We start from the raw sequence: 27,516 nt of genomic DNA on the forward strand, positions 1-27,516 counted from the left end.
TTCGCTTTTAACATCGCTGTTTACTCGTCTTTCTGCTCGGTCTCTATGCTGTTAAAGGTCTGTGTTTACCATAGCAACCGTAGCAACTAGCTACTAATATGGCGGCGTACCCAGAATGCAACGCGCTGTGCCCGAGCCTTATTAGTTACTTTGTTTTCATTAAGACACCTTAGCTGCTTTGATGAGCTCTTACAGCTCAGTGTGGAAAAACAGCTGATCTCTACATCCAGTCTGTTCCTCTGCTTGGTTTTAATGTGCATAAAAGCTGTAGGTGAACTCAAACATATTAAAAAGACGAAACTTTTTGGTTGATAAAAGCTTGTTTAATTTTTCAATTGGGTCCTCGCAAAGCAAAACAGATCCCAGCCCTATTTTTTATTACCTGATAAATAAAATATTTCAATGCACCCCTTGCAATGCACTTGCTGACCACAGAGGGTATGCATACCCCCGGTTTGGAAACACCTGCTGTAGAGGATGAAGTTCCAAAATGCTTCAGATTAAGATTTGATTAGTTAAAGATATGTTTATGTCACTTACTGGAGCGCCTCCATCTGTAGCAGAGATAAAGGCTTCTGCTTAAATATGAGCGGTATCACCTCCTCCTTATCAGTAGATCTCCTTCTGCTTGGGAGCTTTGAAGGTTTTGTTCTTCGGTTTTTAAGGAACTTTCCCTTCAGCAGGAAGCCACTGAGTCGACACATAGCTGCTTTTAGGTTTCTCTTTTCCCTTTTAAGTTAACTGACGAATAATGGCGTTTAATATGATCCTCAGTTTGTTAACTATATATCAGATTTTTACTCCGGTCACATAGTGAGTGTCTTATTCCATATTTCGTATATAAATTGTGTAATATTCTGAAAGTCTCTGGACAGACGGTGTTTGAGGCTCCATGCATTTGTACGCCATGACTCTGCAAAACAGAAAGGTGAAAGAGAAAGTAAGGCACAAGGTTAGAGCCGTGATCAGAATCTCAACATTTCAACCGCTGCTAATTTTTTAGAGTATGCATTAAATGTACCTCTGCAAACAAATGTTTAGTTATAACAACGTTGTGACTGTGTTCAAGTTAGAAATAGTGGCTATACGTGTCTTTTTAAACCATGCTTTGAATGTAGGCGACTGATCAAACGGCTCCTTCTAAACATTCAGTTAAAATCACAGATTCAATTGTTTTTTTTTTCTTTCATGTAAAAAAATAAAATCCATTGTACGAACGTATACACATTGGTAAAGACTGACTCCCAACTGCCTCTCTGCAGGTGCGCTTCATCACAAAGATCTGGCATCCTAACATCAGTTCGGTGACGGGAGCAATATGTCTGGACATTTTGAAAGACCAGTGGTGAGTGGGTCGAGCTAAACCCTGAGATCTGTGGTGTTTAGAGGTCAACTCGTCCACTTCTCTACTCCAGTGTTCAATCTGTCTCACTCAGGGCAGCTGCTATGACCCTGCGGACGGTGCTGTTGTCCCTTCAGGCTCTTCTTGCTGCTGCAGAACCAGACGATCCACAGGATGCAGTAGTTGCAAACCAGGTGAGACTGACTGTTTTTTTTTTTTACCACACTCCTGCTTCCCTGTGCTTTAACTTATTTAGAAAACAAGTACCCAAAACATGTAAAAACTATTTTCACTGGGTTGAAATTGTACTAACTGAATGTTCTGCTTTGAATCCTCAGTACAAGCAGAACCCTGAAATGTTCAAACAGACAGCCAGGCTGTGGTCGCACGTCTATGCAGGCGCTCCAGTCTCCAGTCCTGACTACACGAGAAAAATAGACAAACTCTGCGCCATGGGCTTCGATAAGGTTAGAGACACGGCCCTGTTTCCTTTGCACTGCATTGAAACCCAACATTAATGGTATTGTGGAGACCCGCCCTCTCCACTTTAAAGAAAAAAATAAAAATGGGCGTGCAGGAGCATGCACGAGCCCTTTTCTCCTTGTGATCACCCGGTTTAAAATGTGCTGTACTCGTAGCTAATACAAGCGTACTGTGTCCACAGACAGTGCCAGCGCCATATTTATTAGTCGCGGGCTGTGACAACAAATCCCATAATGCACTCCGTGCAAAGTATTCCGGGATATATCTGCCTCTTCTAAAGCCTTTCTTTTCTTCTCATACACTTCATAGACACTTTTTCTCTTGCGACCCTCAGCCACTTTCAACAGAACAGTGGTGAGAAAGGTGAGCTTTAATGATTTAAACCGTAGCTCACCACACATACACACCTGAAAGTGTGCATGCGCAGAAAAATGTAGCTAACGAGGCAAGAACGTAGGATGTCCTTACGTAAACGTATCCCCAGAATGATTGACGATTAGGAGGACCACTTATTTAGATGATCCACCCGGAATAAAAGACCGTCCTTTATACGTTTAAATTCTAATGTGATGCTTAAACCTGTCAGAAAAGTAGAAGATAATTGACATCTACTGGAGGGAAGTTATATATTGTTTTTGTAATGAAATAGTTGATTCTTGGTTGTTGTTATTTTTCTGTTTAGGCAGAAACCTCAACTATTTGCACCTCTGATAGCAATGTGTAAAATGGCTTTAAATGAGTCAATAGTAGTAAAGAATCAGTTGAATGTAATTTAATTCTTCACTGATTAAGCTGTGGGTTAAAGGCACAGTGGAGGATGTTCTTTTTCCAGGTGGATCATCAAAATAAGTGGTCCTTCTAATTGTCAATCATTCTGGTGATATGTTTACGTAAGGCCCTCCTCCGTGCTCTTCCACATTTTCATTTACCAGTGGTGAGTCTGACATAGTGGAAAATTTGCAAATCTACTTTTTGAAAGTAAGCTTGTATGAGCGATGCAACTTTTAAGCAGAGCATGCAAGAGGAGAAAGGGGCTCCACGTGTTTAATAGGTGTATCCTCTCGGGAGCGGCTACAGGGTTGTGCATGTGCATTGTTTTTCAGTGGAGGGGGTGGGTCTTTTCAAATATTTGTGAAAATCCTCCACTATACCTTTTTTTTAAGTAAAATTTTTCTTTTTTATTTGATCAAAATCTTTTAACTTGGATATTCACAACTTCCTGCTTTCGTAAAATATAAATCTGATTATGGTACAAAACCCTCCCATGTCTCTTAGCCGGCCTTTAAAGCGGAGAAGACTAGAGAACATACCTTTTCATAAGGAGTCAGATGCTGTGACTGTAAATAAAAAGCTGCCTCACTCAATCTTCCCTTATATACAGGTGGATTAGTAATTTAAAGGTTTGATATATTCTTTCCAGCATTGCCAGTAAAAAAAGTTAAAAAACAAAACTTTTTTTTTTTTTTTCCTTGATATCTTGGCTTCCTATCTATAATGACCACCTGCAATAATAAGGCACGTCCTATTTGGACGTAAAAAAAAAAATGAATTTTTATAGCAGAAATGAGGAACTAATGTTCAAACCTGGACCAAGAAAATTAAGTTTTATAGCTCTTAATTATATATTTCAATATAAAAAAGCAATAGTTTGCAGATAATCACATGTTCAACCATTTCCCCTCCTCTTGTGTTTAGAATGCAGTGATAGCGGCCTTGTCTTCAAAATCCTGGGATGTGGAAACGGCAACAGAACTTCTCCTCAGCAACTGAGTTCCATCCAGGTGCGAGGATCCAATCACGCACACAAAAAAACCCCGCCAACCCTCCGGTCATCTGAGTGCCCCGGCTCCTCTGGGCACCACGCCACCCGTTTTTTTTTTTTTTTTAAACGGACGACTTTTGTCACGTTCAGCTCAGCAGTCTGAACCTTCTTTTATTAGGAGCTTGCTACCAACCAGCAGCACAGATGCCAATATGTTCACCACTCTGATGCCTGTCCATCAAACTGAGGCTTTTCTTTCTCTTCATAAGCCCAAACAAACATATTGTTTTCCTCTCTTCTCACCAATTTGTGCTCCATTATTTAACAGCTGCCAGTGGTTTGTCGCCACCTTGGTTTTTTCTCCCCGGTAACAAGCTGGAATGTGCATCCATGTCTCTCCTACAGACTTTTAATGCTGTAAAAAGATGGATTAAATATACTTGACTTGGATAGTGCTGAGCATTAGCGGTGCACTGGCTCTTTCCTGAACCGTTTGAACTTTGATGTTTGGACTTTGCATTTTGTACATTTGAACAAGAAAGTTACTTCACATCCTCCACCGTTCGCCCTCATGCACATAGAAAATAAGCTGAAAATTGAAACCTGTTTTACACACATTTTTTTTCTCTCTCAATTTGGACAGGACTTAAACTATGAACTATGCTCACTTTACTGATGCACTTTTTACAATCCATGAAAAGTCCCACAGAGGTCCCTTTTTGCCCTCTTTCAGTGTGTTGGGCTTCTTCCCCTCCAGATTCCTGATCTGCGTAGGCAGGACATGCCAACTCCTTCTGCTTATCTCACATTCAAATATTTTCTAGTTTATTTTAGCCTTGCATGATCCTTTTATTACATTTGGCCAATTTGTGTCTTGGAAATGTGTTTATTTGAAAACTTCCACTTTTCCCCGAAGAACATTTTTCCAGTCCAGGTGAGCGGCCATTAGGGGGTGTAAATGTCAGGGTGGATTGTTTGCCCATTGCAGGACAACCAGTTTAAAAATATGGGAATTTCCAGTAAAAGTGCAATTTATTTCTGAATTTTGAACCCCTAAACACACACCACCTAGTTAAAACAAATGTCCTTTAAGTGTTTTAAGTAACAAACCAAATTGGAACATATGTGTGAAGGAAAAAGGTGTTATATAGATATAACAAAAACAAAGGAAGCTTTCACTTTGTCTGCACCACTGTGGCAGTCTTTATGGGTATTCATCTCTGGCACTGGTGCCCCAGTCCTACCATCCTGCTAGAGAGCTACATCCCCTCTGCAGCATCATCTGACTGCAGTCTGTTAGAGGAAAGATCTAGATGTTTTGAATACAGAATTTGTGCACCTTGACTCTAGCAGACTGGACTAAATTACTGAAAATGATCCTAGTTTTTGATTTTCCCCGGGTTAACGTAACATATGTGCTTCAGGACCGTTTCACAGCAGCTCTGGCTGCAAGTTGAGGTTTTGATCATCTCCATCCACTTTAAATATCTCCCCTGTCCTGCTGAAGCGTCCCACCAACGTTGCCTCCTCCCTCTCTTATTAGTTGGTTTTCCATGGCAGCCAAAAAGCGCCTTCTTCCACAGTGTCTTCTGCATTAGGCACAGTCTACCTGGGACTGCAAATTGTGTTCTACCTTTCTGTGAAGATCAGATATGTTGTGAAGAGATTCTTCCACCTGAGCAGTGGAGCTCTGCAGCTGTGTTTATCCTATTTTTTTCTTTTCGATGAAGGGGGCAGGTGTTTTAAAAGCATGCAATAATTGAACAATTAATTTTTTAATGTGTACAAAGCTTAAATAGAATCGTTTTCCTTTCCCTTTCACAACAGTTTGCATCGAAGGTTGTTTAAGTGGGTAAGAAGTCTTTAGCGGAGGTGCAAGTCCTATTTTATAATGCTGACCTGTTAAATATTTTTATTTTCAGATACAGGATGTAAAGACATGCAGGTCAGATAAGCTTTGCGTTAATATTTTATCACAAGGACCATTTATTAAGAGCTTTTCTCTTCATCTGACCTCCCGTTGCATTATGGGTGAGACGATCTCAAAGAGGGTAGAAGGTATGGTCTGCTTTCTGTAAATAGCTGGGAGGTGTGATGAAATCCTTGGAGTGGACGAGTCTGCTGGATCGACTTTATTTTTTAGGACTAGAGGCCTCCTCGTCTTCCTGCTGTTCTCGCTGTAAGGTGTTGCACGTCGACGAAGCGTAAAAAAAAAAAAAGGGGCTGTTGCATCTCAAAGTTTCTCCGTTTGAACGGAGACCTTTTTTTTTATTGGAAGCAAGCATCAGCAGTATAAAAAAGCATGGATATTTATTGTGACAGTGTCATGTTTTTTTTTCTTTGATTAAAAAAACTGGGGGAAAAAAATAAATAAAAATGTCTGTTTCTGATTTTCACCTGGGGGGAAAAAAGGGGATCAAGACAAATCTAGGGCACCCAAACATCTAAAAGCATTTATTCTTTGTAAAAAATGAAAATAAAAAATTAAATATGGTGGAATGCATCATTTAACTACATCTAGAAATTCCCGACAGTGGAGGTTTTCACTTAGTTGATGCGTGGAAATAGAACGGAAAAGGGAACAAAACAAGAAAATGTAGATGTGTCTGAAACTGAAGAACGGTGGAGGTTTTACCTTAAAATGACCAAAATCCCTGATGGATCACGAAAGAAAGCTAAACAAAACTTTTAAAAACCTGCCCTAAACACTCAACATCCCCCTTTTTGATTTTCCTGCCAACTCACATTTACAAAGCTAGAACTTGTGTATTTACAAACTCAACCGGTGAGCTGGAAAGGAACCCTGCAGCAGAGACGGAGAGGAGGAAGACATCAGGACTCAAAACAGCAGAAGATTTACTTTGTTTTTCCCAGGGAATTTAATAAGCAAGAATCATCAGATTAAAACGTTTTTTTTTTTTTGTAAAATGTCCATACCGTTTTTTCTTCTTAAAAATGGCTCCAAAAAAGAAGCAAAGAGCATCAAACACAAAGGAAAAATATGTTTCTGAGTAAGACCTACATACAGAGAGCTTCAATAGATGACTACATGGTGTTTAAAACCTCCTAGTATGACGGTGTGTTGATGTGCGCCTGCGTGCGTGTATGTATATTCTGTTTATGTTGAGAAGGTCCGTTATATCTCCAAGAAAGCTTTAAGAGTCAAAGGGAGCTTGTGAGTAGGGTGGAGAAGATTCAGGTCTGTCCTCATCAGGCTGGATTTCATCTTCGCACGTCACATCTTTACCTGGAAAAAAAGGCACAGCTCAGAATTAGTCTTTTTTTTTTATCTCAGGTTTGTGCCTTCAAAGCTTTAATCAGGGAACAATCATCTGATTCCAATGACATTTATATTAAACCAAATCTGTTCCTTTTTTAATTTTTATTTAGTATTTTGCATCAAACCACCACTCAAAACAAACCATGACAATAAAGGTAACAAAAATCTAAATTATGGATCGGATAAGGAGTTTATTTTTGTAGTCTTTAAGGGAAAAAAAAAAACAAAAAAAAAAACGTATGAACCCTGTGTTAGAGAACATTGGTAATTTTCTGTACTTGTCTTACTAGAGGTCAGAATATGGGCTCTAGATCATCTCAGATCTCCTTGTATCCTTTCCACATCCCTTCCAAATCAGATAGAATTTGCTTCTCTATTTGGTTTTTATCTACATCAGTGGTTTTCATCCCTGGTCCTCAGGGCTTCATGTTTTGGATGCATCTCTGCTCCAAAGGATTGCATTAGCTCTTCAGCAAGCCGTTAAGGGAAACATGCCTGTCCACCATCCTTTATTCTAAATCAGGTATACAGTAGGAGAGAAACACCAAAAACACGAAGAACAGTAACATGAGGACCAGTGTTGGAAACCCTGCAGAAAGCACGGACAAACTCCATCTGCAGCATTAATGTTTAGTTTTGTGAACCCTCATCAGCAGGAGCTGCAGCTCGCTCACCATGTTTTTCTTAGACTTTGTCATTTTGTACACACAGTGTATATAAAAAGAAATTTTGTTCAGTACAGCTCTCAAGACATTGCCGTAGTGATAAAATGTAAACTTAGACTGGTATATGATTTACAGTTTACAACATTCAGCTGTTTTTGTTTGTTTTAAACCCCATTAATGCAATATTAAGCAGTCTAATGGCAGTGAGGAAGAAGCTGTTCTGGAATCTGCTGGACCTGCATTGGAAGCCTCTTCCCAGAGGGCAGTAGGGAGAACAGTCCATGGTGGGGGTGTGAGGGGTCATTTATGACGTTACGGGCTCGGGACACGCAGCGCTGGAATGAAATGTCTTTAAAGGAGCCCTGACGATCCTCTCTGACGTTCTTTTTGCGCAGATCTGTTTTAGTTGTCCTATGTACTCAATGCAGAGGGGCATGGAAGCCCAAAAGGACATAATTTCACTGCCAGGACGTCCCGAATATGTCTACCAATTACTGATCTCTGAAGGCAAAATCCTTAGAAGGGGTCAATAACCAAGTCTTATCAAAACAGAATGCCAAATACGTTTCATTTAGTGGTTGTAAGTTGTTAGAAAGTTTCTATCTATAAATATTTTTGTCAGGTTCCACATATAAAATGATGAACATTTATAATTAAGTTTTAGCTTGTTAACAGGTTAACTATTTTAGATGGTGCTACATGAGGCTGGAAACGCTGCTGAAGATCATTTGGATCTGGGTTGATGAGTCTGTACAGACTTATAACAATGCAGGCAAAATCCTCAGCACCGTGTCATTGCTAAGCTAACCTATTAGCATCTAAATGCTATCATGTTAGCAAGTTAACACTGCTGTGTTAACTGCCAATTTAACGTGTTGTTCCGGCTACTGATTTAGAAAATAAAAAAATTAAAAAAATAAAAGATTTTTGTTTGCCCTAAAGTCCCAATTTGAAAAGAAAAAGTGAATAATTTCTAAACGTAAAGAGATCAAACTTCAGTAAAGTTTATACAGCTGTAACGTAAACAATCCCAACATTTTCGCCTTGTGACCGCTCATCTGGAGAAGTTTATATAAGAAAAAGAAAGAAAAGGAAGCAATTTTCCTTCACTATAACTGAAGCTTAGTTTGATCTTTGGGCTCATTTTACATTCTTCCAATTTTGTTACTTTTCTTCATTTAAAAACATGAGGTGCGCCATTCAGCAGCTCATCATCTGACACCTTAAACCCTCACTGAACTAATCATTGTACTGAAACAGATTTCCTGTGGATTTTAGGCAAATGCAGTTATCCCTTCCTGACAGCAGGTGGCACAGCGGCTAGTTTTACTCATACCTCTGCAGGTCGATCTGTCTCTTCATCCCCTCATCGCTCTGCTGCTGCTGCTGTTTAGACATTTTGACATTTATGGAGTCTGTGGGAGCATCGGCCGCTCTCTTCCTGCCTCTGCCTGCTCCACCTCCTGCTGGTAGCGCGCCTGCCTCCTTCAGCGCTGCCGCTGCAGCCGCCGCCGCAGCTTTGGTCGGACGGCCGCGTCGTCTTACAGGCGATGCTTCTATCCCGGCTTCAGGCGTTAGTTTCTGAGTGAGATCAGCCTGAGAAATAAAAACAGAGAAGCCTGAGTATAAAGACACGGGCACTATAGGTAAAGAGATATGAAACTCTGAAGGTAGTTTACCTTCTTTATCTCTTCTGTCTTCATGACCGGGTTCTCGTTGTTCTCCTGCGCTCGACTCTCTGATGTGTCAGTGGTGCTGTTGTATTAAAGTCATTAAAACCATTTTGCTGTAGAGTGTGAGCAAACAGATCGGGTGTGTGCTCGGGTTTACCTGTTGTTGTTAGTGGCGACCAGTGGAGACGAGTTGGTGCTGGTGTCTGGGGTGATAGTGGTCTTTTGAATCACTCTCCTTCCTGGTACCGTCAGAGTCTTATTGACCGTTGCCAACACTGGAGCTGGTTTTGGCTAAACCAAGACATGATTTTCAACCTCAGGTTATTTTTAACAGCTGCCTTGAAGCAAAACCCTTTAACCAGTCTGATTGTAAACAGACTCATATGAATATAATTAAAATTAAACCATCATTACAAACGTGTTTACCTTTCCAGTTAGCAGCATTTGTCTCATGTCCCCTGCCAGATACTCCTTCTCATTTTTAAACTCCTGGTATGAGGAAAAAATACAATTAGTAACGATTATCAATACCTCAGAAAATAAGAAAGACGACTTGTTGTTCTTCTGACTCCATCTGATCTTGGATGAAGGATTAAAATCGTATGAAAAGCCAGGAATCCTGGATGATTCTAGAATTTTAACTTTAATTTAAAGGTCTTGGTATCATTAACTGACTCATCCACTCATCCAAGATCACATTGAATCCAGGTTAAACTTTTGCATTCATGCTTTTAGGAAAGGGAAAATGCAAGTCTAGAAATGATGATGTGATGTCTTTATGTTTACATCACATTAGCCTCTCACATCTGGTGAATGCGTTTATTACCTTGTCTTGTATGAGGAAGAACTTTGCGGGTAGGACAGGCTCTTTCTGACAGTCTAGGTGACAAGCGGTGCTCTTGTTGGCGATGACGAAGAGAGCGACATCGCAGACGATGTAGAGTTTCTGTAACCAGATCGCTGATTTAATTCAAAAATACACCCCGTTTATCTTCACCATTTTTCATTTAGCAGCAAACCTCATCTTCTTTCAGAGGGATTTTATGTGACAGACTAATACCAAGTGATCCATAAACATAAAGATAAAGGAAGTCTTTTTTTTTTTTACTAACAAGGTTGTGTACCATTTCCAGAGAAAGTAGAGCAAAATATGAGGCTGCTTAAGACTTTACTCTGAGGAGGAGGTCCCCCTCTAGCATGGCAGTGACCTTTAAACGGTCAGCAAGCCTCACAGTTGACATACAGCAGTATATCCATGTGTTAGAATGGCCCAGTCAAAGTCCAGATCTAAGTAAAATAGAAAATCAATTAACTGATGTATGCAGGCGCTGCTCATCCAACCTGAGCTTGAAATATTTAACACAAATAAGAAGATTTCAGTCCTGCACATCTCTAGGTCGCTTACACCCAGTGGCGGTTCTAGACCAAATGGGCCAGGAGGGCCAGGAGGGGGCCAGCGTGTTTTAATGGGGGCCCAGAAAAGCATGAAATAAAAAAAACAGACCAAGGGATTCAAATAAATTAAGATAGCTGCATGAAGTGAAATTTCAATTAGGTTTCATTAAAATTCTAAATGTCTTAATTTAGGCATTTTACTTTTTTTTAAAACTTAATTTATGTTGAAATTTCAGTTTTCTATAAAATCGGAATTAGAATTTCAGAAAAACTGTTAAAATTAGCTGTAAAAAGTAGAGTATTTTTTTTACTTTTGTTTTGGAAAAAAACATTTAGCAGATGAAAACTGGGATCCTATCTCAATACCACTTATGCTATGTTTTTAAACAGTTAATAAAACAGAATTTGTAAAAAAAATTAATAAAATAGATCCAAAGGATCTATCAGTAACCATGTCTGTTTCAGCGCATATCATCATTAGAATTTCTTTGAGTATTATGTCTTCAGCACAGGGGCCATAACAGGGGCCAGGACTTGATCTACAGAGGCTCTGGCCCCCCGTTGGCCCCTGTCTAGAACCGCCCATGCTTATACCCTATTCACACTACCCTTGAAAAACCGATCCATGCCGAGACCGGTCTGAGCTCGGATCAGTTAACCAGGCCGAGCTCGGTTCTGACGACTGTTTACACATCATGCTATCTCGGTTCCTCGACTCCTCGCCTCCTAGTGACGATCTGCGGTATTACTGCCAGTATTGAAGGAGGAAATCAAGCAGTTGGTGGCGGTAATGCACCAAAAGTTGTTTGCCAACCGCCATAAAACACAAGAAGAAGACGAAGAAGGAGGGAATCAAGCAAATCAAAATGGCGGCGCCTGTCACATTCAGAAAGTTATGCTTGATTATTATTGCTGTACTTTGGTGTTTGCGGCAAGCAGCTTCTGGATTACCGCCAACTACTGGAATGGAGTGTGAATAGGGATGTGCAGCCAGACAGAGATGACGCGTTCTGCTCATGCGCTCTTGTTATCAGAGAACCGAGCCAGGGAAAAACCGAGCCGAGCCCACCTCTGGAACTGGTCTGCAGTTAGGTCAGTCCGGTTGTGTCTAGCTCGGTTCAGTTCAGTTTGCTTTCCATTTACACACGACAAGTTATCTCAGCTACTGAGCTCGGACCGGTCTCGGCACGGTTTTTCAAGGGTAGTGTAAATGGGGTATTAAGCAGGTAGAGACATTGATCTAACAGCTTGGAGAGAAAAGCAGTTAGAGCATTGGGTCAATCTGTGTGAAAGTAAATAAATCCCTGCCACAATTTTCTGATTTGTATGATACTTTGCATTGGTTCGTCAAATAAACAGAAGTCAGATGAAGGGAAATAAATGGTTCTTGTGAAGAACTGGATGTTCTCCTACGTGCTGCATCCATACCTCATTGGCCTTTGCATCTTCAGGACACTGAGCATCCTTTGTTTGTTTGATGTTCTCAACCATCTTCCTTAGGAAAGCGTGACTGTTGTTCTCATTCTTCGTCATCAGGACTTCCAACATGAACCACAGGCACCTGACAGAGGAATAAAAATGAGGATATTAAGTATTTAAAAACAAAACTTAACTAAACTCTCCATTTCAGATACACCCCATAATAAAGCAGCCTCACTCTTTGATGTCTTTGAGCTGCTCGTATTCATGTGGTTTTGTGAAATCTGGGTCGTGTGCCAACAAGTGGATCATAAACGGAACCACGTATTCAGGAAGAAGAGAGACCAGTTTTTCTATTGAGAGACAAAGAAACATTGGAATTAGAATAAATTAGGAAACAAGACCTAGAATGTGTTAGTAATTTCCAGACACGTGGTCGCAGAAAACAAGCAAATAATCAGACAATAAAGAAATCAAAACAAAAAGCTCACCCTGAGCGAGGGGGTTCTGTTTGATGTACTCCCTGCGGACGGAGATGTTTTTCAGCAGGCACTGTCGGGCGTGGGCGCGGCGCTCCTTCACCGGGTCCTTGGCACACAGAGCGAACACAGCCAGGTACTCCAGGGGCAGCAGCAGTTTGACCAGAGCTAAGTGCAACTTCTGGGCAAAGATCTGACGAACCTGATAGCACTCATCCTGCCAGAGCAAATAGGAACAGTTAGTCAGCAACTATGCCTTGATTTAAATAGAAGACATCTTGTTTGAGGGAAGGATGGGGAAACGGACGTTGATGACGAGTCCGCAGAGCTGAAACTGTTCGGGTGTGATGATTTCATGGTAACAAGGCTCCTGCGCCAACTTCATAATGGCGGAGCCGGCAGCCAGCCGCAGACGAGACATGTCCGATTTACTGCAACGAAGGAGCGCATGTTTATTTATCAGATCAGCTTAGAACCGGTGGACTCATCTTTTACTGTTTGCCATAAAACTTGAAGCGTCTGCAAGAATAAAAAAACTGAGGAACCTGATCTTCTTCTGTTCTGTGAGGTCGCCCTCGCTAACCAGCATGGCTGACAGCAGGCGGAGTGTGGAGTTGGCTGATTTGGATTGGTTGTTCTTCATTCCTAGTAACCAGCGTACCAGAAGCTTGATGGCCTGAACCTGGAGGAACAGGGAGTACATTGTTTTGTCATTTCAAGCCTTTATGATGAGGTAGACCAACATAAAAACTAAACTAACACTGAGTTGTTTGAAGCCTAGGTTAATGAAGCATTGATTCAGCCCCACCTGTTGCTGTGCACTGCAAGTCAGCTGCATTAAAAAACCCTGTAGTTTGGCTTACAATAGTTTCTCTGGCTGCACAAAAACGCAGACTATCATGTGTGGGAATCAGTTTTCCTAACATATGACTACTTTAAAAGAACAGCCAGTTAGCCTGTTACAAAGCTGCGTGTTTTACAGCAGCTGAGCAGATATCTTCTAAAACTTCTTTTTTACTTGTAAAGATGAGAGCAAATTTATTTTGAGCTTGGGTTAATATGGAATAATTACTATTAATTACAGGACAGACATTCATTACCTTTGCTAAAACTTCAGGTGAGACTTCCTCATCAGCGGACCACAGCTTCCCGTTCTTGTTTCCTACCGACTGAGGAGAGAAAGGTGGTTCAAAAATCCTGATGGTCATCTTTGTTCTTACAGTGGTTCTCACAAGTCCCGTTGAAATAACTCATTTCAATATGTTTTACACAAACACATTCAGAATATAAAATATCTATTTTTTTTTTAACTAGCTGGATGTAGGGATTTCACTAAAAATAAATGGCTTGTACTTATATAGCGCTTTTTTTTCAAGTCAGGAGACTTGACCAAAGCACTTTACACTACATTCAGTCATTCACCCATTCACGCACACACTTACTGATGGTGGCAAGCTGGGGCCACTGGGCCCTCTGATCACCATCAGTAGATGGTGCAGGTAAAGTGTCTTGCCAAAGGACACAACGACACTGAAAGTCGGAGCCGGGGCTTGAACCGCCAACCCTTTGATTTCAGGGCAAACTCCTACATCCAACGCCACTGTCGCCCTCAGTGATCTCAGTGCTGCATTTGATATGGATGACCATAATATTCTTTTAGAAAGACTCGCATATTTTGTTGGAAAGTGATGCAAAAACACGTCAAAGTGATCCAACAGGCTGCCTAGAGTCCAGAATCAAAACTGAGGAAGCAGAGCTAACGTCCAGCAAACACTTGCAGCATGTTATGGTAAACAATGACCTCCTGATTTGCATAAGTCATCTAGACCTGGCATAATTCTCTAACCCTGTCCAACAAGTTTTCAGTTGATGATTTGAGTTTGCCTTTTTTATAATCTTAAGCGGCTCGGTTCGAGACTAAATGCTGGGACTGAATTAAAGAGGTTCAACTAGACACTATTAGGGGAAGCAAGAGCACACATGCAACTGAGTAATCCTTTTTCTTTGTGCCTTGGTTTTAACTTTCTATCAGATCAGTTTGTTTTATGTTGAATTGCAGAGGAGATCTATGTCATATTAGGTAAAGAAAATAATCTAATCTGATCTAATTTTTCCCAGTAAAAAAGCCCACAACTTTAACAAGGGGGTGTACACCTTTTAGAGGTACTTCTAAATATCTAAACAAGGACACTTCTTTCACAACTGACTGTAAATAGACCTGTTATAAATAAAAGTAGAAGATCATTCACTCTGTCTGATATCCTCAGAAAACACCTCGACTCTCCAATGTAAAAGCTACACAATGGATAAGGACCCCTGGTTTTAATGAGCAACATCAGACGTGCGTAATTCTTTGGTTTATATAGCTATATATAGGTTGTATATGTGCTCCACAAACCCTGTCATTCATGAGCAAATCCTTGACGATGAAATTAGCCACAATGGATTTCATTGGGGAGGCGAACTGATCTGGAGCCAGCATGGATATATGCCCCAGGGACACCAGTGGGGTAATGAGCTGCTCTGGAACATCTGCGTTCAGACTGCGTGACAAAGGCTGCGGGTTGAAAGAGGAAACAGAGTTAGCACATCCTAAGAACTACAGCTTCAGATAGAGAGGACAGAAATATAGAATACAGAGGAGATTAGTCATCAGGAGGTCTGTTCTTACCTCAAATATCTGGGCCAATTGCACTTCCTTGTTGTTAAAGATGGCATGAATACAGTGAACGGCCTGCTTGGCCTGGTGAGGCGTGCCCCGCTTGGCTTTCTGATGCAGGATGGGAATCAAAGTACTGAAGGAAGAACAACAGAAGAAAAAAAGCATTAAAAAAAACTAAAGAGTTGAAAATAAGGATACAAAAAGATAACTTCATTGGAGCAATACACATAAAATGTGCCAAGCATCATCTCTATACTACTGTTTTGACCTTTGTTCATTTTTTTAAACTCTTCCTTCTGTTAAATTAATTATTTTCTTGATTATTTATGGATTTAACTCCTTTAATTTAACATCATCAGAACATCCCAACTCTATATCAGTTCACCCTTACAACCATTCCGCTCTGTGTTGTCTATATTTGTTTTCTAGGAAAACACACCAAGCATTTTACCCATAAAAAAGATTTCAGATGGAGTAAAGACAATGGGCAAAACGAGATGGAGGGCTTACAGAGAACTACACGAGGAAATGGAATCACCAGGAGCTAAATTCCTCATTCGGTAACGTGACCTACTGAGGCGCTGTAGGATGCTGTGACGTCAGTTTAGTCATTTTACATAGCGACTCAATATTTATTTACCTTTCTGATTGAGTTTTTATCCTTTAACGAGGATGAATACCAAGCAATCAGAGTCTTAGTGGTTTTATTAATGCTCGCTGGTTTAATCACTGCTGCTAAATGTTCTTTGATCTTATGCAGCGCCGGTGGAAGGTCATTATCTTTCAGGACATTTTCCGGGTGGTTCTGTGCTTTAATTGATTTAAACCAGAGCCTAACCTTTTGTTTAAATTGGGGGATCACGGGATTCGAATTGGTTCTGTGGTGGCTGGGTTCAGTTCGATTAGCAGGGTGCTGCACTGCTGTGCCTGGATGGGGAAAGCGAGCGGTCCAAGCATCGGATCCTTTCTGCTGTCTGGGTGGGAAACATTGCCCTTCGAATGTGGTTTTTACCTGGTTCGACTCATGGCTTCGGGCCGGTGGGGTTCGAGCCGTGGATCTCAGTCTGCGGTAACGGTTATATGTTATTCCATTATGATATGGAAATCCGTCTGGAGCCGCGGCTATACTAAACTGTGCAATTAGCTAGGGTTAGTTGTTTTATGAAGTAAAATATTTCATAAAAAAAATAAACGATGTTCTGGAGCATAGAGCATATCGACATAGGAAATAAGATTTTTTATTTAATTTTTTGACCTTAAATGCAAACTCTTTAAACTTTTTTTTTTTATATCTTGGTATGATTAAATCTTTAAGTGTGTTGCTGAGTCAGCTAAAGGTCTGTTTTAGAGTCTCTCCATTTAACGATTAATCGATTACTAAATTAGTTGGCGATTATTTCAATGATTGATTAATCCGATTAATTGGTTCAGCCTTATTTGGATCCCTCACTTATTTCACCAGAGAAAATCACAAAGAAAAAGTGTTAGGACTTATTTATACCCTCTGCACATCGAAAGAGGATGGTTTGTGCCTCTAGAGCATCTCTTACGATCTTATCTGTTGTAACTCCGTCTCAATCTTCTGGCCGGTGTTGCGGAAAATCTGAATGGCCGCCTCTGCCACTTTGTCGTCCTCCATCTTCAAACACTGGAGCAGAGATTCGTAGGTCTCAGCTGAGTGGAATGCTGTGGGATGAGTGAATGACAGGACCTACAATCATAAAAAAAAAAAGATATACAAACACTTTTTGATCAGTAAACTTTGCTTCAGTTTTCTTGTAGTCATTTTGAAAGCTGCACAGTTTGTTCAAATATTCTGAATGTTCCACACATCTCATATTTGTTTTCCTCTCCCACATATACCTTAAGCAGCTCGAGCCCAGAACGGATTGCTGTATCAGGGGTAACACCTTCCTCCTCGTCGTCAGCTGTTCCCTCAATGGACTTATTCAGCAGCTTAACCAAAGCACTATAGCAAGAGTAACATGTTATTAGCAAACAAAAGAAACCATTAAATCATGTTTGTATCTCATTATTCTCCTAAAACAGCATAAAGCAAATAATCAGCCAGTTTTTGATCTCTTATAGTATTTTTCCATTAAACAAATAGGGGGAAAAAAAGAAGAAAAAGGCCCAGATTGGGTCTTGCAGTTTCCTGTTTGCACCACTAGATGGCTCAGTAAATGAGAAAGATTGGTTAATGGACCTGTTACACAATACAAACACAGATAGCATTATAAAAGCACTTACTTACAGAGTAAACAGAAGCTGCAATGTTGTCTGGATCTATTTTAGTACTCTCTATAAAAAAAAAACACATAGTATCCATTTTAAATTAGAAGGTTTCTGACCTGATGGCTTCAGAGTCGATGTGAACCGGTGCGATCCGCTCCAGCAGGAACTTGACCATCTCTAGGAAAGGATTGGTGGGCTGTTTTGGGAATGTCAGCTTGCGAGTGATTTCCCTCTGCACAAAATAAAAACGACAATAAATACAAAGATTCCCCGTTTTCATCTTATATACAAGCTTACATAATTTATTAAAAGGCTTTGCATCATTTGATGACCACTAATGCTTTTAAGTGCGACAAAGAAAGCCAAACTAGAGCCAGGTCTGGCATCCAACATAAATTCCTAGCCTTTAAGACTTGAGTTACAGCAGACCTGTTGACATGAACTACGTTGGTTTGTGTTAATCAGGACATTTGTTGCAGCAGGCATAGAGTGTCTCCTCACCACACAGATCTCAGCCTGCTTGCAGGAACATGTTGGACTGATGAGCATCTCCAGCTGGATTCTGAGCTTCTCATCTTCACTCAGAACCTGGTTGAATTTCTTCATGAAGTCCTGGGCCTTCCCGGCATCCGGTAGGTTCTCTGCAACACAATCCTCAAAGTTATAGTCGCACATGGGTTGAGGATTACATCTTGTAGTATTCACAGCCCTTTAATTCAATATTTCGCTACATTACTTTGTCAGAAGTCAGTGTTTTTAAATATGTTTTTATATGATAAACCAACATAAAGTAGATGTAAAATAACAAAAGCTTTGTTTTCTTTTACAACCTTTCCATTTCTGATATGAGAACGATATCACAGTTTAGAGTATTGGCTGAACCTGACATGATATCAGCACAAATCAAACATTTATTATTTATTTTATAGATTATAGAAAAGGCTTAATCAAGTAATATTACTCCGAGAACAATAGTAAACAACAATATATATTGTTGTTCGGATGTCAAGGGGTTTAAGAAGTAGAAGTTGAGGTGGATGCAGTTTTTCTATTTTGGGACATGTTTATTCATTTAACTGAAATTAGTATAAATGCTATTGTCATTTGACGAAACAAAAGACTCCAGACAGACACTTTTAAGGAAATAGATGTAGTCCTAACTATTTAAAGTTTAATGGCCCTTGCAAGAAGAACAACTGACCCTTTTATCATTAATCTTTGGGTTCCTTAAACCTGAAACAGAAGCTGATGATCAACCCACATATACCAGAGATTTTAGACGCAGGCCGACCTTATTTGATGTTTGTTCCCTAATAATCTAAAGGCTGCGGTAAATCTGTATCTCTTTATTCTGATGCTGTGCAGTTTAATCAGTGTACTCACAGCTGTTCTGTAAAGGCAGAGGTTAGAGAATCTGAGTAAACAAACTGTATGGTGTAAAATAAGGACTATAGGCAGGTCAGGGAGAAAGAAGTGAGGAGGACTGACACAGAGTGGGGTTATTAAACAATACCTCAAGCTTTTAACGTTTAACAGAGCCCCATTCAATCGATCAAGTGTATAGCACAACTGTAAAATGATAAAAGGTTGCAGGGCATGTTTTTATGGATCAGCAGCCATAACTCTAGCTAAATATAGTTCTATAATGCACTAAATCAGGTCAGATAAATACTATTACACTTCCCTCTTTTTTAGAATTCAAATTAACAAAAGAAAACCATGTTGTTTCTATTCCACTTTCATTTGTGTGTTGATCACATCAAATCCCATCAGGTTTGTGGATGTAAAGTTTCCTTTCAACTTACTTGCGATACTCATAAGCTTCCCCAGCATCGCAGTGGTGTTGGCCTCAGACTAGCAAAAGGGAGAAGGAAACGCGTTACAGATCCTTCTTATTTTCCAAAATCCTGAAACGTAAAGGAAGGACCAACTCACCACTGGCATCTTGTGAAGATCGAGCAGCTCTTTTACGAGACTTCTGAGCATGTTCTGACACTTCCACATCTCATTCAGGGCCCTGGAAGAAAAGATCAAGAAGAAATAGAGAAATGAAAGTCAGGAATCAATAAGCTGCTGTTATCCAGACTTGCTGCCCTTTCATGGTATGACCCTCGGTCTGCAGGTGGACAGAGGGTTGATGGTTTTCTCTCAGTGGTTTCAGATCAATATTTATGCGCAATAGTTGCATGTATAAATGCATGTTTAGTTTACAGATGAAAAATGCTAAATATTTACTCACTTGACGGCATTAGTGTCCAGGCAGGCATACAGGTAGTACAGACATTTCATCTTCTCCTCTGTGTCCAGACTGTGAGGGACCATATACTGGGCAAAAATCTTCTCCACTAGCAACCTAGAAAAGAAAAGTTTCATATTAAAAAAAAAAGATTTAAAAGAAAGTATTTTACAATCTAATAGGTCAGGTTCCCCGTATTTGATGTGACTGACTGGTGAAGATGCACCAGAAGCCTTGATATAAAATCACCTTATGATAAATGTAGAATTTATTTAGTGCAGGAGATCCCACTATAATAAACCTCCTGCTGATTTTTTCCACATACAGCCCAAAACTTCTCTGTAACTTTCCTCTTGGAGCAAACAGTCAGTCTTCTCTTAGACCCATCTTAAAGGTTCCCTATATAACCAAGGAGCATGGTTGATTTTATACATATGTATCATTGCTGTGTTCAAATTTGGAGCCACAATCTTAATTAAAGACGACCCTTGTTCATTTTACAGGTACAGTAAGCCACTTATAATCTACTAGGATTTCAAACTGCGGTTTAGGCACTGCAACAATGTTCAAAGGACCTTCAGATGAGAAACGGGCCCACAGCATCACAGATCCTACACTGTACTTCACAGATTACTCCATTTTTTTCCTTTAGTTATTCTTTATTTGTTTTTTTTATCAAACCAAGGTTGGCTAAAATAAAGAGTCACAGCAGCTTTTAGCAGCTTCACATGTTTATAATCTTCTCTAAATGCAACAAACCCTTAGCATACAAATGGGATCCAATCCAACTGCTTGATGGAGACTTGGTGCCATCCTTATCACTACTTATGGAGAAATTAACATGGATTATTTTAATTATTGCTCAAATTAATTTGAGTACATTTTATGGGAGAAGTTAATTTCTTGAAGCCATTTCTTGATTTATGAAGCTAGCAGACATTCACCTTATTTAAGGCCTGTTCTCTAACTGTTATTTTGCAGAGGGACTAAGATAAACAGGCTTCTCTGTCATGTGATTGTGGGGTGGGGGATTACAGTATGTTTGCTCTCACTTGTCATCGATGCTGTTCTGATAGTAGATGTGCAGCAGTTTGTCTTTGATCCAGCTGATCTTCTGGGCCGACTCCTTTCCAGCCTCGTGGTGCAGACAGTATTTCTTATAAAGCTGAGCCAGGCCCATCATGGCCTCTTTACGCACACGCCACTATAGAAAAAGGGATACAAAATGGAAGAGATTAACCAGAATTCCAAATGAATTATAAAGTTATTGCATATTTATATGGATTTTTTTAGATTCACATAAAAAAATGATTTGTTTAGATCTCCTGGATACATGGCAACATTCAAATTGTGTTAAAAAGTATTATATATTATTGTACATATAAACAGAAAATCCCAGACAAACTTTTGTTAGAATGAAAAAAGTTCTCCAGCTCTAGTTCCCTACCCTCTTGTCCAGAGTCCTTTCCCGCACAAAACCCAACAACTGGTCATTGACCAAGTTCAGGTCCTTCTTTCCAGCGTTGATGATGGTGACAATGACATCATGTCGGATGGCTTCTTCCGGGTCGTGGGAACGCACTTTCAAATATTCTGCAAAAGTTACGACATTAAAACCTCGTCTTCAGTTAAAGCAGCTGACGGGAAGATTACGAAAAGATCAAAAGAAATCTACATGAATTGAGCAACAAGCCACAAACACAACTTAAAGCCCACCTGTCAAGTCTTTAGCCAGGTCAGGGTGGTTCATAAGGCAGTGGCTAGCGAACTTTACACACTCTAGTCTGACTGGTACATGGATGTCGTTGAACCTACAAAAGAATTTAATTGAATGAATTATACATGTTACACTGTTATAAGCAAAAAAAAACAAACAAAATCAGCACATACATAAAAAAATGATTAAACCTCATCTGCAAAACACTTAAAAATAACGACAGGGTAGGATAAGTGTCAATAAAAAACATCATAATTGGATATAAAAATCTCAAATTTACATGTATGAATCTACAACCTGACGAAGCAGTTACTCTCCTTACCAGTGGGTGGCGGTAATGCATCTGAGGGTTGTTTACCAACTGCACTCATAGGTTTGTGATTCATACTGTTTTTGTTTTGTTGCTATTTTGCTAATTGTGTTGCAAACTTCTGAACTTCCACTCTCAAAGAGGAAACAGCGGATGTCTTGTATGTAAGTTGATCAAATATGTTAATCGATTTACCTTCTACAAATTTAGAAACCAACGTCTATATTTCGACAGGCAGTTACCATCACACCCTATGAAAACGTTAAACCTATTTTTCTAAATTTCGATGTATAAATCTTTTAAAACATCATCAATGCTGAGGTGACTCACCGTCCTAAGAAACATTGCCACAGCGGTCTGTTCTGTGATGCTAGCTCTGAGTCTTTGGCCCCAAATAATTTTGCAAGCAACCGTACAACCGCTAGACGCTCCTCTCCGTCGTTGCTCTGCACACAACAAAACCAAAACCATAAATCATTCTTTAACATTTTTCCTTTATTTTTCCCAATTACTTTTTTTTCTCTCACAACAAACAAAACAGTATAAATTTTTTTAACAGTTCTCAAAAAAACAAAAACAAAAAACAAATTCATACAGAAAAGGGAAGGGATTAGTAAAAATGATTTAAATATTGATATGTATTCTACAGGAATACGAGAAAAAAATAAAACATGTCTTTACTTTATCAAAAAGTTTTGTCTTTTTGTTTACCATGCATAAGGCATCTCATTTGCGCTTCTCAACATATATAAAGGTGAAACTTTTAATCCATAAACCAATCGATTTTTTATTGGGCATAGATGATCCCTGTATGCTGTTTTTAAAAGTGCTCTGTATATTATTCTTTTTCCTTGTTTTGTCTAAATCTGTTTCTATAAAGCCCTAAAATGCAGGCACATAATAAAAAAAAACAAAAAAACAACAAACTATGCTAAGCTGATGCTAAGCTGACGTTAGCGTGGTTTAGCACCACTTTCTGTGGTCCTCTCATTTTTCAGAGGAAATGACAATATGATAGAAATCATACATTAAGAGTCTTGGTCTAGTGGTTAGAGCAGTGCGCTTGTCCTCTGAGAAAGTTACAAGAACCCGGTTCGATCCACTCTGGGTTCCTGAGCAAGACCCTTAACCCCACACTGCTCCCAAGGGGCTGCACAAATGCAGCCCACTGCATCCCACGGGGATGGGTTAAATGCAGAGTGAGTTTCCCCATTGTGGGAAAATAAAGGGATTTACATTTTAAAATACTGCATTTCTTCAAACACTGAAATAACCCGAATCTTTCTTTCAGCTTCAAATGGAAACACATCGGCTGTTTTTATTTTATCTTTATTTATAGCTGTTTTATTCTATCTTCTTCTTCCCCAAAAACTGCTTTAATGCAGAATTTCAAATTTTTTAAAAAAAAATAAATAAATAAAATATTCATTAAGCCTTAAAGAATTTTTCAGGCTAATTGGTTATTGAATTAACTGTTGACAAATTTTAAATTTAAGAATCGCTAACTGGATTGTTCAGAATCTTAAAAAGAAAGGCTGTTTTAAAACAATAATTAAGACAAAACTTTAAAAAATAAATTTAATTAATGTTGGGAACAAGGGAAAATTTTTATATTTATAAAATGGAAAACTGTTTACAAGAAAAATTAACTGCTGCAGCCCTAAAATCTCTACAATCGAACTGTGAGGACGGGGGTTGGACATGGATGCAGTTTTTCTTACCTTAAGCTTGAACTCCAGCTGAGGCATGACAGAGGTCAGCAGCATGGGGTCGATGGCAAACAGCTCCTGGATGAGGTCAAAGACGTGCTCTGACAGGTCGCTGACTGAGGACTTGCCCATCACCAAAACCTGATTGAAGAACTGTGAGAGAACATGGAAGCACAGAAGGAGGGGACCAAGTGGGAGACGACCGATTAATACACGACTTGGTGTCATACGGAGAGGAGAGTTACAGAACCAGGGACAAACAGCCAATATGAGGAATGAAAAAAACAATAAAATCTCACGTTTGCAATGCACGTCTCAATGGTTTGGACCGTCCTCTTCAGAAGAGTCTTGGCGAGATCGTAGGCTTGCTTGTTCAGATTCTGATCCGAAGGAAAGATGAAAAAAATAGTCTAAAGTAAAGCGTGTTTTGCTTTGACTTCAATCAGAGAATTTCTCAGTTTTTTGACTGCATGTCAGCACTGGATTGTGTTTTGTTACATTTCTAACACAAAAACAAATTAAGTTCATTTTTCCTGAACTATTTTCTAAATGGATCATCTTTTGTTCCTCTATGCCTATCAATAAACCTGGATCCCACCTGAATGATTTCTGATAAAACCGTCCCACCGTGTTCTGCAGACTCACCTTGTGTGCAGGTATGAGGTTGATTAGGATTGTGTCCAGCAGCTCTTGTGTGACTCCGTCTCCCTCCATGATGATAGAACTCATCAGATCCATCATGTGCATCTGCACCTTCTGGTTATGGCTGTTACTGATGAGCAGAGGAAGAGACGAGCTCCCAAGTGTTAACGCCATCAATAGCTTCATGGTAAAATACAAACTGTTGTTCCTGAATGGCGTCATTGGGTGCACTCATTGGGGGTAAATACAGGAAACAATCTTTTTTCAAAAGAGAGATGCTAGGTTCACACCTAAAGCAGCAGAGGCAGCAGGAGCAGCTAGTTTACATTTAAAGTCAATGGTTGACGCGCATCAAGGCGCAGCAAAACGTCCCGCAGAGCATTTTGAGCAGCGGGCGCAGCGTGTCTGGGCAGCTGAAGCAGCGCGTCGTGCAAATGCAGCAGCTGCTGTAGTTGGAGAAATTGAACTTTTGCTGCTTGACGTGCCGCATCAACCAATCAGAGAAGCTGATCTGGGAGCTGGCAGGGAAACAGACACAACACTGATGATGCAGATCAGTATGATCAGTTCTATGAAACAGTTCATTAATGAGTAAATTAACTTAAAATATCGAAATCTGCTGGCAAAGCATGTTTGCTCTATTATTATCCCGGTTCCCGCAGTTTGGATTACGTACACGAAAAACGCCTTCCAGCTGCCGCGGCAAACCGCGAAGAGACGACCGGGCCAGAGGCTGCCTTTGAAAGGGATTCCTAGTGACAGTGCAACGCCAATTATGTGGGGGTCTGAGCGGCTCAGACAGCGAATTAATATTTGAAGGCAGGATGGTAATCTGGATGAACTGACTGCACTGATGGGAGTTTTCAGGTTGACTTTCTCACTTAAAAACATATTAAAACTACTTTTTACCCACTGATCACAGCAAATATAGCTGCCATTGTTACAGGCAAAGAAAGGACAGGGTAGCTCTGCCCAATGCGCATCAGAACCCCTTTTTCCACCGCGCAGCTGGAGCAGCCAAGATGCTTCAGCCGCGCGTCAGAACTAAACTGACAAGCATCAAAAATAAAGCAGCACGCGCGTTTTTGCTGTTCCTGCTGATTGCGCTCTGAATGTAGCATGACCCATTTTATAATATTATCTCTGAGAATACATGCATTGGTTTAAATAAAGACAAGAATTAAAATAAAAGATTGAGCCAAAAACATTTAGAACGCAAATGCTCCTTTTTTTGAAACTCCTCTAAAACAAAATATGGATAAAAAAAATACATATTAATTTCATTAATTAGCAGGTTAATTTACTTTACAATTAATTAACACAATTTTTTTTTTTAAGTCAAAGCCCTTTTATTCGGTGTCTAGCATTTATTTTATAGAATTTTCATTTTATTAGAGAAAAAATGTAAAGAAACACAAAAAAGGAGAGTTCTCATTTAATAATGAATAAAATAAACCTCATCTCATTTTCTAATACCTAATACTGAACATCCTGACTTAAAGCTTGAATATAAGCAGCCCATGACAGATTCAACAACCAAGCGACTTACTTTATAACAGAGAAAAGAGTTTTGAAGAGTTGGATAAAGATCTCGTTGCAGTCCTCCAGTTCGAAGCAGATATTGTATGATTTCACCCATGCAAGGTTCTGATGGAAACACAAACATTAAGAATCAGTCTTTAGGCCTCGATATTAAACATACTCCCCTGATCTATAACAGAGAAATCTTTAAATAATTGTAAATCAAATATTTGTCCTCGAAAAAAATGTATTTTGCAGTAGATTAAAAATATTCCAAAAAGTTAAAAAACAATCCACTGGACTTTGGTTCCAAGTTTAAAGACATTTTGCTTCCCATCCAGGAAGCTTTTTCAATTCAAAATGTCAAAAATAACGTTAAGTTTGAGGTTTTATAGAGTGGACCAAAACAAAGCCTTGTTTTGGCTTAGAAAACATAAAAAATTGAATGGGACGAACAGGTCCGCCTCTTAGGAATGGGGAGCTGTTTGGGTTCTTTGTTAGCCTGCAATACCGGATACTGGTCATTAGGGGGAATTGGGAACGGGAAGCAAAACGTCTTCAAACTTGGAAACAAAGTCCAGTGGATTGTTTTGTTTTTTTACTTGTTTGGAATGACTATGCCCTGGATGACTGAGAATATTCATGATTAGATTAAAAATAGCCCAATCCTTAAACTACTTTTTCTTTAATCCTTTGATTTTTACAAAAATGGAAATTTACCTCCAACAGATAGAAATATCTGTTGAACTGAGGGCTCTTGGTGTCTTCTAGTCCCTTTAACTGTCTGGTGATGAACAGAAAGATGTCCTGGAGGAGAGAAAAGCATCCTATTAATTTCCTGTGGTTTTAAAGGGAGCAGGAAGGCTTTATAATATGGTTAAAAGGAGGCCTGTAGAAGTTTAATGGATGCAGGTTTTAATCATGCGCCACAGTGCAAACAGCCATCATTTCAAAATGCTGACATGAGCTCGACTTGGAGGAATAATGAAAGATTATACAATATTAGGGATCTAATGCTGACCTTCAGCTTGTCGTGGGAGGTGTAGGGCGCCTCAGGAGCATATATCCTAAAGATGTCCGCCAGACAGCAGGCCACCAGGAGCCGAACATCTTTATTGGGGTTCCTCAGGAAAAACTCAGAGGCGAGGTGGAGCGCCAGTCCCAGATACTGCTGCTTCTCCTCCTCGGAGTCTTGGTCCATGTCCATGTAGGTCTTTACCACCATCTGTGAGACACATCAAGGGTGGTCATATTAGAGCGCTTCTATCCAAGGACATTTGCAAATAACCGCTAAAACACAAAGCAAACCTGCCCATGATTAGTAATTTTTCAGTTGTAAAGCAGCACTTTTTTCTTGTGTTTTAGCATCTGTTTTAGTACTTCCTGTTGGTCAGCTCACATAATACTGCAACAGAATGCAGACCTCCCGAAAATACACAGAATTACTTCACTCTAGATAAATTTATGCACATCAAAAGAAATTTAAATATTAGGGCGGCAACTAACAATTATTTTGTAAATTGATTAATCTGTTGATTAATTTTTTTGATTAATAATTTAATTAAATATTTTTTAACTAAATGAAACGAGGTGAAACTAAAATGTTTCCACCTGAGGAGTTCTGGATTGAGCCTATTGACCTACAAAAAAGTCTTTTTATTTCTTATTTTAAATGCAAAATGTTTATATATTTTTTTTACAATTTTGATATAATTACTGCTTGAGGTGGATGGCTCTGTCAGCTAAAGGCATGTTTCACAGTCTCTATACTCCATTTTAGTTGATTATCTGAATAATCGATAAATCAAATTGTTTAAGCCCTAGATTATATTATGCTTTAAATAAATGTATTTTTAGAATGACATTTAAGGACTTTATTCATTATCTGAAGTGGAATATTACTCATTTTTTGGGACATGTAATCATCTAATTGTGCCTTTTACAAATTAATGGTATATTTAAAGTTGTAGGGAAGCAGCTGTTCCA

At 39.5% G+C, this 27,516-nt stretch overlaps 2 protein-coding genes across 4 annotated transcripts in view; one reads left to right on the top strand and one right to left on the bottom strand.

Annotated features, from left to right (window-relative positions):
• LOC107099084 (ubiquitin-conjugating enzyme E2 K-like) overlaps positions 1 to 4,979 on the top strand; it is a 7,708-nt gene extending 2,729 nt beyond the window's left edge. Inside the window, exons 4-7 of the mRNA XM_015397056.1 lie at positions 1,263 to 1,345; positions 1,437 to 1,536; positions 1,681 to 1,809; positions 3,521 to 4,979. Coding sequence (XP_015252542.1) covers positions 1,263 to 1,345; positions 1,437 to 1,536; positions 1,681 to 1,809; positions 3,521 to 3,595 — 387 coding nt within the window. The 3' untranslated portion in view covers positions 3,596 to 4,979. The remainder of the gene's footprint in view (positions 1 to 1,262; positions 1,346 to 1,436; positions 1,537 to 1,680; positions 1,810 to 3,520) is intronic.
• Positions 4,980 to 5,820: 841 nt separating this feature from the next.
• The window catches only part of pds5a (PDS5 cohesin associated factor A), a 37,260-nt gene continuing 15,564 nt past the window's right edge, over positions 5,821 to 27,516 (bottom strand). For all 3 annotated transcript variants that reach the window (XM_015397074.1, XM_015397076.1, XM_015397075.1), the window contains exons 3-33: positions 26,552 to 26,755; positions 26,251 to 26,337; positions 25,559 to 25,656; positions 24,013 to 24,139; positions 23,667 to 23,747; positions 23,380 to 23,520; positions 21,989 to 22,104; positions 21,348 to 21,442; positions 21,079 to 21,224; positions 20,684 to 20,835; positions 19,635 to 19,748; positions 19,331 to 19,412; positions 19,201 to 19,249; positions 17,897 to 18,036; positions 17,512 to 17,627; positions 17,024 to 17,129; positions 16,711 to 16,871; positions 15,170 to 15,293; positions 14,897 to 15,055; positions 13,599 to 13,667; positions 13,044 to 13,180; positions 12,806 to 12,929; positions 12,511 to 12,715; positions 12,258 to 12,372; positions 12,029 to 12,161; positions 10,032 to 10,151; positions 9,632 to 9,694; positions 9,363 to 9,496; positions 9,212 to 9,287; positions 8,869 to 9,128; positions 5,821 to 6,834 (exon numbers count right to left, since the gene is read on the bottom strand). In XM_015397074.1, coding sequence (XP_015252560.1) covers positions 6,831 to 6,834; positions 8,869 to 9,128; positions 9,212 to 9,287; positions 9,363 to 9,496; positions 9,632 to 9,694; positions 10,032 to 10,151; positions 12,029 to 12,161; positions 12,258 to 12,372; positions 12,511 to 12,715; positions 12,806 to 12,929; positions 13,044 to 13,180; positions 13,599 to 13,667; positions 14,897 to 15,055; positions 15,170 to 15,293; positions 16,711 to 16,871; positions 17,024 to 17,129; positions 17,512 to 17,627; positions 17,897 to 18,036; positions 19,201 to 19,249; positions 19,331 to 19,412; positions 19,635 to 19,748; positions 20,684 to 20,835; positions 21,079 to 21,224; positions 21,348 to 21,442; positions 21,989 to 22,104; positions 23,380 to 23,520; positions 23,667 to 23,747; positions 24,013 to 24,139; positions 25,559 to 25,656; positions 26,251 to 26,337; positions 26,552 to 26,755 — 3,738 coding nt within the window. In that variant the 3' untranslated portion in view covers positions 5,821 to 6,830. The remainder of the gene's footprint in view (positions 6,835 to 8,868; positions 9,129 to 9,211; positions 9,288 to 9,362; positions 9,497 to 9,631; positions 9,695 to 10,031; positions 10,152 to 12,028; positions 12,162 to 12,257; positions 12,373 to 12,510; positions 12,716 to 12,805; positions 12,930 to 13,043; positions 13,181 to 13,598; positions 13,668 to 14,896; positions 15,056 to 15,169; positions 15,294 to 16,710; positions 16,872 to 17,023; positions 17,130 to 17,511; positions 17,628 to 17,896; positions 18,037 to 19,200; positions 19,250 to 19,330; positions 19,413 to 19,634; positions 19,749 to 20,683; positions 20,836 to 21,078; positions 21,225 to 21,347; positions 21,443 to 21,988; positions 22,105 to 23,379; positions 23,521 to 23,666; positions 23,748 to 24,012; positions 24,140 to 25,558; positions 25,657 to 26,250; positions 26,338 to 26,551; positions 26,756 to 27,516) is intronic.

The sequence above is a fragment of the Cyprinodon variegatus genome, unplaced genomic scaffold (genome assembly GCF_000732505.1).
Source record: "Cyprinodon variegatus isolate N-32 unplaced genomic scaffold, C_variegatus-1.0 Scaffold837, whole genome shotgun sequence".
NCBI classification, from domain to species: domain Eukaryota; kingdom Metazoa; phylum Chordata; class Actinopteri; order Cyprinodontiformes; family Cyprinodontidae; genus Cyprinodon; species Cyprinodon variegatus.